Source organism: Hyperolius riggenbachi, chromosome 5 (genome assembly GCF_040937935.1).
Source record: "Hyperolius riggenbachi isolate aHypRig1 chromosome 5, aHypRig1.pri, whole genome shotgun sequence".
Lineage (NCBI taxonomy): Eukaryota > Metazoa > Chordata > Amphibia > Anura > Hyperoliidae > Hyperolius > Hyperolius riggenbachi.
The window spans coordinates 250146722-250161818 of NC_090650.1; the positions used below are offsets into that span (position 1 = coordinate 250146722).

General features: G+C 43.8%; 1 protein-coding gene across 1 annotated transcript in view; it reads left to right on the plus strand.

Moving 5' to 3' along the window:
• The window catches only part of TNFRSF11A (TNF receptor superfamily member 11a), a 134686-nt gene that overhangs the window by 78328 nt on the left and 41261 nt on the right, over window positions 1–15097 (plus strand). Inside the window, exons 2-3 of the mRNA XM_068236760.1 lie at window positions 1697–1760; window positions 8145–8270. Of these exons, the coding sequence (XP_068092861.1) occupies window positions 1697–1760; window positions 8145–8270 (190 nt within the window). The remainder of the gene's footprint in view (window positions 1–1696; window positions 1761–8144; window positions 8271–15097) is intronic.

A 15097-nucleotide genomic window follows, 5' to 3' on the forward strand; every position in this document is an offset into this window, starting at 1 on the left:
TTATTGTATTCCAGTTGTCTATTTTGTTATCTTCAGTTTCACTTTGCAATAAAATGTTTGTAGGATTAGTTCGATTTTGTACCTTTGGTTTATTATGCATTGTTTATTTGTATGCTTTCAAGCCCTAGTTCATGCTCTTGTTTTTAATGCATATTCTGTGGAATATATCCAATTTACAATGCTTAACAAAGTTGCACTTTGCCACATCATTTTTATTTACTTATGTATTTGCATCATGTATTTCCTGGCTCAAGACTTCAGGCTGTCATTGCCAGCAAAGGGTTTTCAACCAAATATTAGAAATGAACATTTTATTTCCAGTTATTTAATTTGTCCAATTACTTTTGAGCCCCTGAAATGACGGAATTGTGTTAAAAAATACTTTAGTTACCCCACATTTTTATGCAATCGTTTTGTTCACCCCACTGAATTTAAGTCTGCACTTCAACTGCATCTGAGTTGTTTACAATTCATTGAGGTAATGTACAGAACCAAAATTAGAAAAACGTTCACGCTGGCCAAATATTTATGGATGTAACTGTAGTATAAACTATGTTTTTTAGTTGCTTTCAATCTGCTTTTAAAATGTTTCTAATCTACTTATAGCAGTTTATACAATAATGTAACATTTAACAACAAAAATTTGTAATAAAAAAAGTATTGTATAATTTGTACACGAAGACAACTCTGTATCTCTGAAACATTGTAACTCCAGTCATTTGTATGTAGGAGACTGTCTGTATCTACTTCTTTTCAAATTCTTGAAACAGTTTCTGTAAGTTATTTTTTAACCACTCGAGGACCCCAGTGCTAAACTCCCCTAAAGACCAGGCCATTTTTCTCTAAATAGGCCACTGCAGCTTTAAGGCCTCGCTGCAGGGCCGCACAACTCAGCACACAAGTGATTCCCTCCCCCCTTTCTCCCCACCAACAGAGCTCTCTGTTGGTGGGGTCTGATCGCCCCCCAGATAGTTGTGTATTTTTTAATAAATATTAGTTTTTTTTTAACATTCTTACATTTTTCTTTATATTTTAATACTCCTTCCTCCCCCCATCTGCCTATCACAGCGATTGGCTATGATAGGCTTCAGCCTATCACAGCGGATCGCTCTTCTGTCTCCCAGGGGGATAGCCGTGTCACACGGCTGTCCCCAGTACAGCGCTGCTGTAGATTGCAGTGCTGTACAAGCTAATTAGATGGCGGTTTTGCCGTCTAACAGTCTCCGAACGGCGATCACCGCTGGGAGACTAAAGGCGGGGCGGAGCTCCGCCTACCAAGCGGAGATGCGCACGCAGCATTGCTTGACGCAGTCTTTAGGTAGTTAAACTATATTTAAATGGAGTGATCCTATGGTTTTAAACTTGTGGTGACTCTTGGTAAAAATATGCAGCATGGATTGGTCATAGTGCCGTGAACTTTGCTGAATTTTAGCAATAAAGGATTGTTTTTATGTTGTTTTTTTTTTCTTTTTTCTCTATATTTTATACACATTATTGTTGCATATGTAAGTTTCAATAGAAAAGCAAAGAAGATTTTTTTTCCAACATCACACGATTACCCTTATATTTATTTATATAACCCGATTTGTGTCTACTGCACAGTTTGGGTTGTCATGTTGAATGGCATACTATTTTTGAATGTCATGAGTATGACCTTGAGATGATTGTAATCTGGTTGTTTGTGTTTCTGTTTCAGAATCTTAACTGCTCAGAAAAAGAATATCAACATGCTGGGAAATGCTGCCATAAGTGTGAACCAGGTATGTCCATTTCTTACAATAATTATTGGCAGGGGATCTTTGCTGTATTTGCATTATTATTATTAAGAAATGTGAGCGCTCCACACATATACTGTATATATATATATATATATATATATATATATATATATATATATATATATATATATATATATATATGTATATATCTATATATACACATACATCACTTCCTGGTTAGAGGCCATGTTTTTTCTTTGTAAACACTGCCTAAAACTGGCGATTAAAAGCTAGGATTGCGACAGGGAGCAGTGGAAATGACAAATAGGGACCCAGGAGATCACAGTGACTCGATTGGTATGTTTTGTATTGTACAAATCGGACAGTACAGATTCTCTTTAAAGAAAACCTGAACTGAAAATTAAAAGTCAAAATAAACATACACAAGTAATACTTACCTCCTGTGCAGTCTACTCATCATTCTTTTTCTCCTGTCCCACGTCCTATTTGTCCACTGTGATTGCTGGAATTCTCCGTCCTCCATTTTGAAAATGGCCATTACCCCATAACGGCTTTCTGGTCAGCACACTGGTAAACTGTAACATCGTCCACTTAAACCATAGGGAAACATGGACATTACCTGGCATATCAGTTGTCCTCTCAGCTATAACTGACAGCAACTGATATATTTCAGTTCTGACAAAATGTTGTCAGAACTGGAAGGGATCATTGTCAGAAGAAAATGGTGAGCTTCTGAGAGGAACTGATGGCAAGGTAACTATGTAATGTTCATTTGAAGTTACCTCATGTGTTCATTTTAAATATTTTCACTCAGTTCAGGTTCCCTTTAAAGAGACTCCGTAACAAAAATTTCATCCTGTTTTTTATCATCCTACAAGTTCCAAAAGCTATTCTAATGTGTTCTGGCTTACTGCAGCACATTCTACTATCACCATCTCTGTAATAAATCAACTTATCTCTCTCTTGTCAGACTTGTCAGCCTGTGTCTGGAAGGCTGCCAAGTTCTTCAGTGTTGTGGGTCTGTGATGCATCTCCCCCCTCCAGGCCCCTCTCTGCACAGTGCCTGTGTACTATTTAGATTAGGACAGCTTCTCTCTTCTTTCTTATCTTTTACAAGCTGGATAAATCCTCCTCTGAGCTGGCTGGGCTTTCACATACTAAGGAGTTACATACAGGCAGAGCTGTCTGCACTCTGCAGGAAGAAACAGCCTGACACTTCAGTGGAAGATAGCTGCAGGGGGAAAGAAACACACAAATGATCTCTTGAGATTTAAAAGGAAGGCTGTATACAGCCTGCTTGTGTATGAATGTATTTTCTATGTGTGGACATACTGTACATCAACCTACTTCCTGTTTTGGTGGCCATTTTGTTTGTTTATAAACAAACTTTTAAAAACAGTTTTTAACCACTTTTAATGCAGCGGGGAGCGGCGAAATTGTGACAGAGGGGAATAGTAGATGTCCCCTAACGCACTGGCATGTTTACTTTTGTGCGATTTTAACAATACAGATTCTCTTTAAGCCAATAACCAGGAAGCCAGTGTAATGGCAAGAATCAGAGAACCTGTGCTGCATACTGGTTCTGGTTAGTGACCCAGAACATATGTAAGTCCAGGATTTCTTTCACCTGTGCTTTATATAACTCCTAATGTCAGACTGAGTCAATTTTTCATGCTTCTTCTGAGGTACTGCTCTTGCTATATGATTCTGTGCAGTACATGCTCCCTGTTATGCTCTAGTATGTCTCCCTGTTATGCTCCAGTAAGTGTGTGTGGTAAAGTTTCTGTGGGCTGAGAAAGGAGTACCACATAGGGCAAAGAACACGTTACTTGCATTTGCACAGTCTAGACTTGGCCTTGTATAATATGACACTGGCAGCAAGTAACACAAGGTCACCACTGGGTGGTCAAATGCAAAATGCATTCATGGAAATGTGAGTGATTCAGCAAATAGGTGACTCCCTCGAGTTCCCTTTCAACGCAGTAATGTTATGTTTTACTGGAATGAAGTCTAAAATGATTTCCTGGAAATTTCACCAGGTGCTACAAAAGGGGAATTTTAAATACGTACCTGGAGGCTGGAAAATGGAAAGTAAAAGTCAAAATTACACTTTGCATGCAGTCAGATTCCCAGGCATGATTTGTTAGACCGTCTCCCTCCGATTGTTACTAGAGAAACATTAGTACTGATTAATGAATCTGAAACGCAGCTGAACAAGTGAAATCTCCACAAGGCCCCTTGGCAGATCGAACGAAAAAAGGTAGTTTCAACTGGACACTGGTTTTGCTCTAGAAGATAGTTTGCAACTATCTCAGGCAATTTGTTCAGTTCACATGAGGTGAAAGGAGATGAAAAAGTCAAGACACCTATATGTGCATATACAGCAATCTGCTAGTTCTGGGCTACAAAGAGTGTAATTAAAACTTCCGGGTAAAGATGATAAAACAGCATTGTAGATAGATGATAAATGTTGATAAGGGCCCAGTTCCTTGTTTAGGGATGGTTGTTTTAGCCTGACATATTCTGTTTTATGAGTAACCTCTGTTGGATGACGTTGGCTTACATAGAGTTCTGAGTGTAAAGGTAGCCACACACCATACAATTAAAAGATCGAATTTTACACCAATTCGATAATTATGATCGGTTGTCCCGAAAAATAGAGAGCTTTTCTTTGTTTTCGATCAATAAATCCGATTGTATTTCCAGTTTTTTTCAATTTTTGTAGATTGGACATGTTGGAAATTTCAAAACAACTTTATCAAGAATTGCATGGTGTGTGATGGATTGTCAATTACTTGATGTACAGTTCCAATCAATTTTTTCTGAGCTTTCAATTATTTTATTCATCATGATTGGAGAAAAATTTAACATAGGTGTGTGGTACATTGGTCAGATTTTTTAATGGTTACAATCAGTCACAAAAATTGATTGCTATTCTTGAATTGAACAGATATTTAAAAACATTTAGTCAGTGCTGGATTATCTTGTGTTAAACGACCGTTATAAACTGTAAAATTTAAAATGCATCTGTACCCATACATAAATGGTTTATGTTTGTCTCAGCAGTGATGCATTGTGGGAGACCTCATATGCTCACTCCTACCTGAATAATCGCAAATACCTTCTGTTTTAAAAAGGCAAATTTCTCTTTTTGAATACCGTTTTTAGTAAGAGGATTTTTTTGGTCCTTATACTCCTAGGAGTTCTGGTTCACCATGAGCTTGCTGGGCAATCTGTAACTCAAAGTGTTTCAAGTCCTACCTCATAGAGCGATATTAATCGCTGCCATGCACTGATGAGGATCAAACAGTCTAAAACAGTCTGTATGCATGTTGGATTAGTGTGGCTCTGTACAAGTAACAAGCTGACACATCATTGCACTGCAGCAGTTCAGGAGGCAAGTTGGACTTTCAGGGACAACAAAGGGACAATTTGGATATAGAGCAGTGATGCATGGTGGGAGAAGTCATATGCTCAGTCCAACCTGAATAGTTGCAAATACCTTCTTCTTCTTCTTCCTTTTTTTAGTAAGAGGGCTTTTTGGTCCCTTTTAGCCTCTTACACACGTTTATGAATTCTGGTTCACAATGAGCTGGCAGGGCAATCTGTAACTCAGTAAATTTCACTGTAAATTCGTTTTTTTTTCTTATGTAGCAATCATGTATGGTAGTTATTATTAATTTGACAGCTTTGAACCTCTTTTGGACTGGTTGTGGACTTGTCTATCTCCTCATGGGGGTTTCTTAAAGCAGGGGTCCCCAACCACCGGGCCGCGACCCACTGCCGGTCCGTGGGCAGTTGCCAGCTGGGCCGCGGCGGGTCTGGCCTCTCGCCCCCCGCGGCCGCCGCTCCTGTCACCTTATGAGCTGGTGGCCGCTTCCTGTCACAGATTCCCCGTAGGAGGAATGCAGCATCTCCTATTACAGCAGCGCTTACTGAGCAGGTGCTGTAAGGACAGAAGGAAGCGGGGCAGCGGCTTCCTGTAGCGGCGATCGCCGTTACCATGGAAACCGGCGCTGTCTCGCTTCCTTACAGCAGCTGCGCAGGAAGCGCTGCTGTAATAGGAGATGCTGCATTCTTTAGAGCAGCTACGGGGAATCTGTGACAGGAAGCGTCCGCCAGCTCATAACAGGTAATAGGAGCGGCGGCCGCGGGGGGAGGGGGGCTACACTGGGGCACTATACTAGCTATACTGGGCACTATACTAGCTGCACATGGGGCACTATGCTAGCTATACTGGGGCACACTGGGCACTATACTAGCTATACTGGGCACTATACTAGCTGCACATGGGGCACTATACTAGCTATACTGGGGCACACTGGGCACTATACTAGCTATACTGGGGCACACTGGGCACTATACTGGTGCACACTAGGCACTATACTAGCTATCCTGGTGCACACTAGGCACTATACTAGCTATCCTGGGGCACACTGGGCACTATACTAGCTATCCTGGGGCACACTGGGCACTATACTAGCTATCCTGGGGCACATGGGGCACTATACTAGCTATACTGGGGCACACTGGGCACTATACTAGCTATCCTGGGGTACTATACTAGCTATCCTGGGGCACATGGGGCACTATACTAGATATACTGGGGCACTATACGAGCTATCCTGGGGCACATGGGGCACTATACTAGATATACTGGGGCACACTAGGCACTCCACTAGCTATCCTGGGGCACACTGGGCACTATACTAGCTATCCTGGGGCACATGGGGCACTATATTAGCTATCTTGTCTTGGGGCACATGGGGCACTATACTAGCCATACTGGGGCACACTGGGCACTATACTAGCTACACTGGGGCACTATACTAGCTGCACCGGGGTACCTAGACTCCCTATACTGGGGCAACTGTGCTTGCTGTGCCGCCGCGAATACACCCCCCCCCCCCCCCCCCTCTCGGGCCCCAGAGAAAATTTTGGACGGTTACCGGTCCCCGGGCCGAAAAAGGTTGGGGACCCCTGTCTTAAAGGACAACTGTATGGAGAAGAATATGGAGGCGGCCATATGTATTTCCTTTTTCACAATGGCAGTTGCCTGGCAGCCCTACTGATCTATTTGGCTGCTGTAGTGTCTGAATCACACCAGAAACAAGCATGTGGGTAATCTTGTCAGATCTCATAATAATGTCAGAAACACCTGATCTGCTGCATGCTTGTTCAGGGTCTATGGCTAAAAGTATTGGCGGCAGAGGGTTAGCAGGATTGCCAAGCAAATAGTATTGCTTAAAGGGAAATAAATATGGCAGCCTCCATATACCTCTTGCTTCAGTTGTCCTTTAAGGGTTCCTTTATGCTGTTCAAAAGCACTCACTGGCAAGTACATGTCAAATTTATGAGCACATTTTAACGTGTATAAGTCGTTTGCATTATTTATTTTTTGGCTTTTTCCTGGTTACCTTATTATCCCAGTATTCTGTAATTCTAACTACACCTAGCTTGTGTTCTAGAGTGTGGTGGAAGTCGGAAGAAGGTATCCTCCCCGGATTACATGCCCAGCCGGCCTCCTCCTGCCCCTGCCCTTATTTTGGTGCAGAAATTGGGTTGAAAGTGCTGGAACAACTTGGCATACCAGGCTTTTCTCTTTAGATACCGTCCACCCTACATGTGTTGCTGTGAGCATTACATCAATGTATATAGTCTACAATATGCAAAGACACCGGATGTGCGTAGTCTGCACTGTCTGAGGTTCTCACTTACGTGCTGCGCTACAGTGCATTATGGGAACACACGGCTACATGCATTTTTGTCTGAATGCAGCACTGTTCAATTCATTGCAAGTGAAGGTGATAAGTACCTCAATATACAGCAACAGAGCGCAACACAAATGCTGTGGTTTGTGAGGCAAATGAATGGCCATCAGCATTGCATAGTGGAAATGATGCCTTATATGCCATTGTGCATGTTCTCTGACACCAGGGGTGAGTGGAAGGGGTCATTGAATAGCCCTCTCATAAGGTGCAGTTTAGGGACAGTAAGGCTGCTCAGATGTGACCTTACATCCCTGTAATTTGGATGATATGGCTTTCAGGCCCACTTTAAACCATTGATCTTCATGGATTCTTAACGGTTTTGAACATGGTGCAAATTGCAGAGACATTTTTTATTTTTTTATTATAATACGGTACCTGATAGAGGTTTTACATCATGCTCCATATTTTACATATTGAATCACAAGTTCAGGTGCAATTTTTTTAAATGTATTTTAGAAAAACATATACAGTATATATATATAGTTTGTGAAAGATTTCATTTTATTTAATTTCTTTCTCTGAGATTATGTATATAGCAACCCTGATCACCACCACATTTTTCTATGATATTGTAGCCTCTTTATTCTATGATATTGTGTAGCATATTTTATGCAGAATGATTTTTATATTTCAGGAACTCATATGAAATTAAGATGTACACCCAGTTCAGACACAGAGTGCAAGCCATGCAGCCCTAATGAATATACGACTGACTGGAATGATGATTTGAGCTGTTCTCATCACATGGAGTGTGATAAAGGTAAATAGTTTGTATTTGAGTATTGTTTTTTTCCAAGTAAATAACAACTTGCCTCTGTTACATGTTCTTTAGCATTTATACTCTTGGGTTTGTACACCGCTGTGTTGGGGCTGGTACTCATCTATCCCTATGCTATGACTTATGAGTTTGTGGCTTCTTGGTAACATTGATGAATTTATGTTTTCTTGGGCCTGATTCACAAAGCTTTTCTGTTAAATGATGTTACCTTATTTATTAACTCACGATTTATCTCTCCTTAAATGTCTTAACTCATGATTGACCTCTCCTTGTCTAACTTAACTCATGGTTTATCTCTCCATGGGCTTGATTCACTAAGACAAATAGCATGCCTTATCAAAGTCAACACTCCTTATCAAAGCTAACACGCCTTAACAGAGTAGCATACGAACCCGCAGGGGCTCAGGGCAGGATGAGTGGAGCTCTCGTCATTGCCAATTAGCAGACATAAGTTCGTAGCGCTTGCTATGCTACTCTGATAAGGCATGTTAACTTTGATAAGGCATGTTCTTTGTCTTAGTGAATCAAGCCCCTTATCTAACTTAACTCATGGTTTAGCTCTCCTTATTTGACATAACTCATGGTTTAGCTCTCCTTATCTATTTATCTCATGAATTATCTCTCCTTATCTGATTATCTCATGCATTAGCACTTCTTACAGTTAAGGTGAAAAATAAGTAACCTTTTGTAACGATTGTGGAACTTCCTCCGTGATCAGCGCACAACGCGTGCGCTGATACGGCAGAAATCCTCCACAAGCGTATAATTGCAGGAACCCAGCAAAAGGTGCTACGCACCTATGGAGGGAAATTCCTGTCGGCAGATGGCGTTGGGGAGTGCAGAGGAACCAATCCTCTGTACCTCCACAAATGCCAGACAGGAATTGTACGAAGTGCAGAACGCAATCGCAAGAGAAGCGATTGCGAATGAGAACGAGCAAAGGGACAGGTTGTATGTGTGTGCCCCAAACTAGTCGCCAACCCGCGACAGTGCACACACAACAGCAGATATGAAATGGGAACGCGATCGCGAGAGGTGCGATCGCCAGACGTGACACAAGGCTACAGCAAGGCAGAGCACGAGAGTAGCAAAGGCACAGCAAATCATACAATGAGGAGATAAGGAAAATAACAAACACTAGCTAAACGCGAACACCGCACTCATTCGCAACAGTGCACGCGTTTATGCGCGGTCTCCACGTGATAAGCACAACAGAGACAAGCACGCCTAACTAACCATCGACAGACAAACATGAAACAGAGGACGCGAACGCTTGCTTAACGGTTACCTCACCGAGCCTCCAGCAAGCATTCGTAGCAGACAAGACAGACACACGAAAACAGGGACAAGCGAGAGAAAGGATCCACAGCACTAGCGAAAGTGGCTAGCGCGATCCAGGAAGACAGAACAGAAGGATCCACAGCACTAGCGCAGGATGCCAGTGCGATCCAGGTAGACAGAACAGAAGGATCCACAGCACTAGCGCGAAGCGAGTGCGATCCAGGCAGACAGAACAGAGTAGCAGACCAGAAGGATCCACAGCACTAGCGCAAGGCGAGTGCGATCCAGGAAGGCAGAACAGAAGGATCCACAGCACTAGCGCAAGGCGAGTGCGATCCAGGAAGACAGAACAGAAGGATCCACAGCGCTAGCGTAAGATGCTAGTGCGATCCAAGTGAGACAGATCAGAGGAGATAGCTGGTAGCAACCGCTGCACCAGCTATACTCCAAGAACAGAGATCAGAACGATTTCCTGTCGACCACCGCTGGGACAGGACAATCGCAACAGAACAAACAAAACAGATAAGCAATCCTACTTGCACTAGAGAAACCTGCCTAGCGCAGTTTCAGGAATTACTCTAAGCTGAACTTCAAACAAAGAGTAAGGCTGACACTCCTCCAGGAGTGTTTCACAGGAAGGAATCCTTATGACCAGCCAAGCATTGTGGGAAACACATAGTACTTATAGTACACGCCTCCAATGAATGTGGCCAGGCAATTTGCATGACAACGCATGCAAATTCCTCAGCAAGCACAAGCTGCAAAACTGACAGAAGCTCTCCTTTCCAGAGTCCTGCAGCATGCAAACCTATACAATGGTCAAAAAGCTGCCTGCCTGCACAGGCAGCTAAGCGGATTCTCACAGTACCCCCCCTTCTAGGGTCGAATTCCAGACGACCCTCAAAACTGATATCTCCAAACCACTTTAACAGAAGACTCATGAAGGTCGGGACAGCCCGACAAGGTCCAATTCCAGAGTCAGTCCACCCGAAACCGACCTCATCGGAAACAGAAGCCACCGAAACATGCCCATCAGCACTACAAGTCTCAGCGTAACACCCATCAGGACTGTGGATACCAGAGAAGAAGCCATCGACACCCTCCAGACAATACCCACCACCTTCCAAGGAGCGTCTGAAAATACCAAATCTGCCACAAAACCTGTTCGAAGTGTCTCTTTCAAAACAAAAGCCGCTGTTGATCGTATTCAGGGTACCAAGCAAAACTTCTCTCGGAATCTCCCAGAACGCCTTGAAGCTCCGCAGAGATTCCAAGAAGCCAGAACGCTCACCAGGCTCACATGGAGAGCTACCAAGCACCCCCATGGAACCTATGACAGTTCCAGATTCAGAATTAGCAGGACACCCATCGAGATCAGGACTTTCAGGGACCACTTCTGGGCATGCAAGCAGGCAGGCTAAATCAGAACATGTCTCCACCGAGGAAGCATCTGAGTACGCTGGTAACCGAGGCACACTTGGGCTTTCTGGGTCACAGAGCACACTGGGGTACACCAGCACAGGAGAAACCTCAGGACATGTCGGGGAACTGCCAACCTCAGAGTCCGGCACGACAAGACCAAAACCAGGACCGGGCAGAAAATCATCACGAGTAGAGGTCACAGGTACTGGTCTTTCAAAAGAAGACTCGGTCTCAGGCTTAGAAATCTCAATGACTGTAATGGTATCTGACAGAAATTTATCATTGACTACCCATGACTGAAGCTCCACCAGAGCTGAAAAGGTAGCCAGCAAGGCAGCAATGCCCATGGAAGAGGGTAACACCTCAGGAGGACTTGGGGGGCAGGAGACATCTCCTACAAGTTCTGCACCCTTTGGGAGGAACTCGGAGACCTCCAGAACATCAAACAAGACCTCAGGAACATCATTTTCCAGGTTTTCTAAGAAGGATTCTGAACTATCCATGTTACAGGGCTGAACATTAAATACCTCCTGCAGGCAGGGCAGATGTCCCAGGAATGGTTCCACCATAACATGAGACTGAACTTCATCATAATTAGCGGGATGTACAGGAATATTTACTGGAACACACACTGACTCCCTAACTTCATTCTCACTGTACCCAGAATTCTGTGTGGCAGTCAAACTAGCTTGTAACTCCAAAACTGCAGAAAAACAGGTGAGTATAGTGGGAATACCTAGACGAGCCTCTAGGGACACTGCAGGGGATTCTAAGCAAGGCCATATTGACTCATCCAGAGTACAGGGTGCAGAATCAGCACTTCCCTCAGAGAAAGAAAGGGGCTCACAAACGTCAGTGTGAAAGGAAAACATGTTTTCATTCATGGTACAGGGCAGGTTCAGAGAAAGCGTCTCTGAATAAGGCAAAGAAGGTTCAGCATCAGATTCGCAAAACCGAAGCGCTGTCTTACTCTTAGATTCGGCTAACAATGTCGAATCCGAGGATTTAGAACGCAAAACCTGCGAATCAAAATTCACTTTAGGTTGTGAAACTGACGCTTCCATAGCGCAAACCTCCGCGATCTGCGGAGCAGACTGCAAGGCATCTAGGACCGAAACACTGGAGCAACTGTCATCAGGCAACGGGCCCCTACAGGTGTGAACAGGGTGAGACAGAGGCTCATTTGCAGAAGAAATAGCGACATCAACAGGATAAACTTTATTAGGCATATTAATTTTACTTTTGACGCTGCATAGTCGAGACATTTTCCCCATAGCAGGGTCACAGACGGAAGATCTCAAAGATCTGTTTCTAAATGAAAAAGGATCCCACACATCCTTGAGGAAACCGGCAGACTCATGCCGATCACAATCTGCAGGAACATCCGAGAAACAGGCATCAGATCGCACAGATTCAAACTGCACACTGTCAGGAGAGAATCCTTCAGGATTCGCACAGGAATCAACCACAGCGGCACACTCATTCTTTTCAGATTGCACAAAGTCACGACTCACATGCTTTACCCCAGTAAGGCAGGAACAATCATCCGACAACGATGTCTCTTTATTGGAATCAATTGGTTGGTGTGTGTGCAACTCATCCAAAATCGTCTGCCACACATAAATCACCAGATCCACATTACCCTCGTCATATTCATCGGAATCAATCAAAAGGTACATAGAGTCGAGACAATCATTCAAGACATCCTCGCTTTTTGCGATGTAAAAATCGCAAAAGGCTTTCCAATCAAAATCGAATTCCTCCATCAAGGCCTCAATGTCCCATGAGGCAAATGGAGGTTCAAACAGGCCAGTATCCAGATAATCTCCATATGGGTGGAGTTCAGGAACAAGAACAGATTTTTTAACTGCTTTAATATAGTGTGCGATCCTACCTATAGTAGGATCCACATAAGCTTTGGATTGAGGCAAAAAAACAGGAGACAGATCAACCTCATTATCATACTGAATGGTTTTGCATGGAAGGGAAAAATCAGCTGACTTATCAGCAGCTACACATTCAATCAGAGCAGGTGGTAAGCCAGGCAGTCCAAACCAGTGAGAGAATATCACTGCAAGAAACTGATACAAATTATCATTCCACGAATTGTTTTTTAACACATCATATGCCCAGGTGAACAAATCGTCTTTTAAGAGCACATAGGCAAACTGAAGAGCCGACGTAGACGGATCAGCAATCTGAAAGGTGGGATTCAGACAAAACCTCACACATTCAGAAAGAAATTCCGCTTTGGTCTCTGAGTTTAGCCTTTTAAAGCTCTTAAAGACACAGGACCCAAACGCGACAAAATCGTACAAATCAGAAATTCCCTCTACACTGGGAATTTTGGTTGGGCTGGTCATACTGTAACAATTGTGGAACTTCCTCCGTGATCAGCGCACAACGCGTGCGCTGATACGGCGGAAATCCTCCACAAGCGTATAGTTGCAGGAACCCAGCAAAAGGTGCTACGCACCCGTAGAGGAAAATACCTGTCAGCAGATGGCGTTGGGGAGTGCAGAGGAACCAATCCTCTGTACCTCCACAAATGCCAGACAGGAATTCCGCAATCGCAAGAGAAGCGATTGCGAATGAGAACGAGCAAAGGGACAGGTTGTATGTGTGTGCCCCAAACTAGTCGCCAACCCGCGACAGTGCACACACAACAGCAGATATGAAATGGGAACGCGATCGCTAGAGGTGCGATCGCCAGACGTGACACAAGGCTACAGCAAGGCAGAGCACGAGAGTAGCAAATGCACAGCAAATCATACAATGAGGAGATACGGAAAATAACAAACGCTAGCTAAACGCGAACACCGCACTCATTCGCAACAGTGCACGCGTTTATGCGCGGTCTCCACTTGATAAGCACAATAGAGACAAGCACGCCTAACTAACCATCGACAGACAAACATGAAACAGAGGACGCGAACGCTTGCTTAACGGTTACCTCACCGAGCCTCCAGCAAGCGTTCGTAGCAGACAAGACAGACACACGAAAACAGGGACAAGCGAGAGATAGGATCCACAGCACTAGCGAAAGTGGCTAGCGCGATCCAGGAAGACAGAACAGAAGGATCCACAGCACTAGCGCAGAATGCCAGTGCGATCCAGGTAGACAGAACAGAAGGATCCACAGCACTAGCGCGAAGCGAGTGCGATCCAGGCAGACAGAACAGAGTAGCAGACCAGAAGGATCCACAGCACTAGCGCAAGGCGAGTGCGATCCAGGAAGGCAGAACAGAAGGATCCACAGCACTAGCGCAAGGCGAGTGCGATCCAGGAAGACAGAACAGAAGGATCCACAGCGCTAGCGTAAGATGCTAGTGCGATCCAAGTGAGACAGATCAGAGGAGATAGCTGGTAGCAACCGCTGCACCAGCTATACTCCAAAAACAGAGATCAGAACGATTTCCTGTCGACCACCGCTGGGACAGGACAATCGCAACAGAACAAACAAAACAGATAAGCAATCCTACCTGCACTAGAGAAACCTGCCTAGCGCAGTTTCAGGAATTACTCTAAGCTGAACTTCAAACAAAGAGTAAGGCTGACACTCCTCCAGGAGTGTTTCACAGGAAGGAATCCTTATGACCAGCCAAGCATTGTGGGAAACACATAGTACTTATAGTACACGCCTCCAATGAATGTGGCCAGGCAATTTGCATGACAACGCATGCAAATTCCTCAGCAAGCACAAGCTGCAAAACTGACAGAAGCTCTCCTTTCCAGAGTCCTGCAGCATGCAAACCTATACAATGGTCAAAAAGCTGCCTGCCTGCACAGGCAGCTAAGCGGATTCTCACACCTTTGTGGATCAACCCCATTGTGTGCCAACTAGCATAGATTAGTTTAGGGATCAGTTTAAATGAAAAAATGTTATTGCTGGTGAACTAACTTAAAGAGGAACTGTAGTTAAAACAACAATGAATAAAATTGCTTATTTTTTTTTTTTTTACAATATTCATTTATAAATTATTTAGTCAGTTTTGCCCATTGCAAAATCTTTCCTCACCACAATTTATGTTCTGAAATTGAAAACAGGTGTTGATATCTTTAGGGCTGGTTCAGACAGACGGTGTGGCGGTGTTTAAAGGGACTCC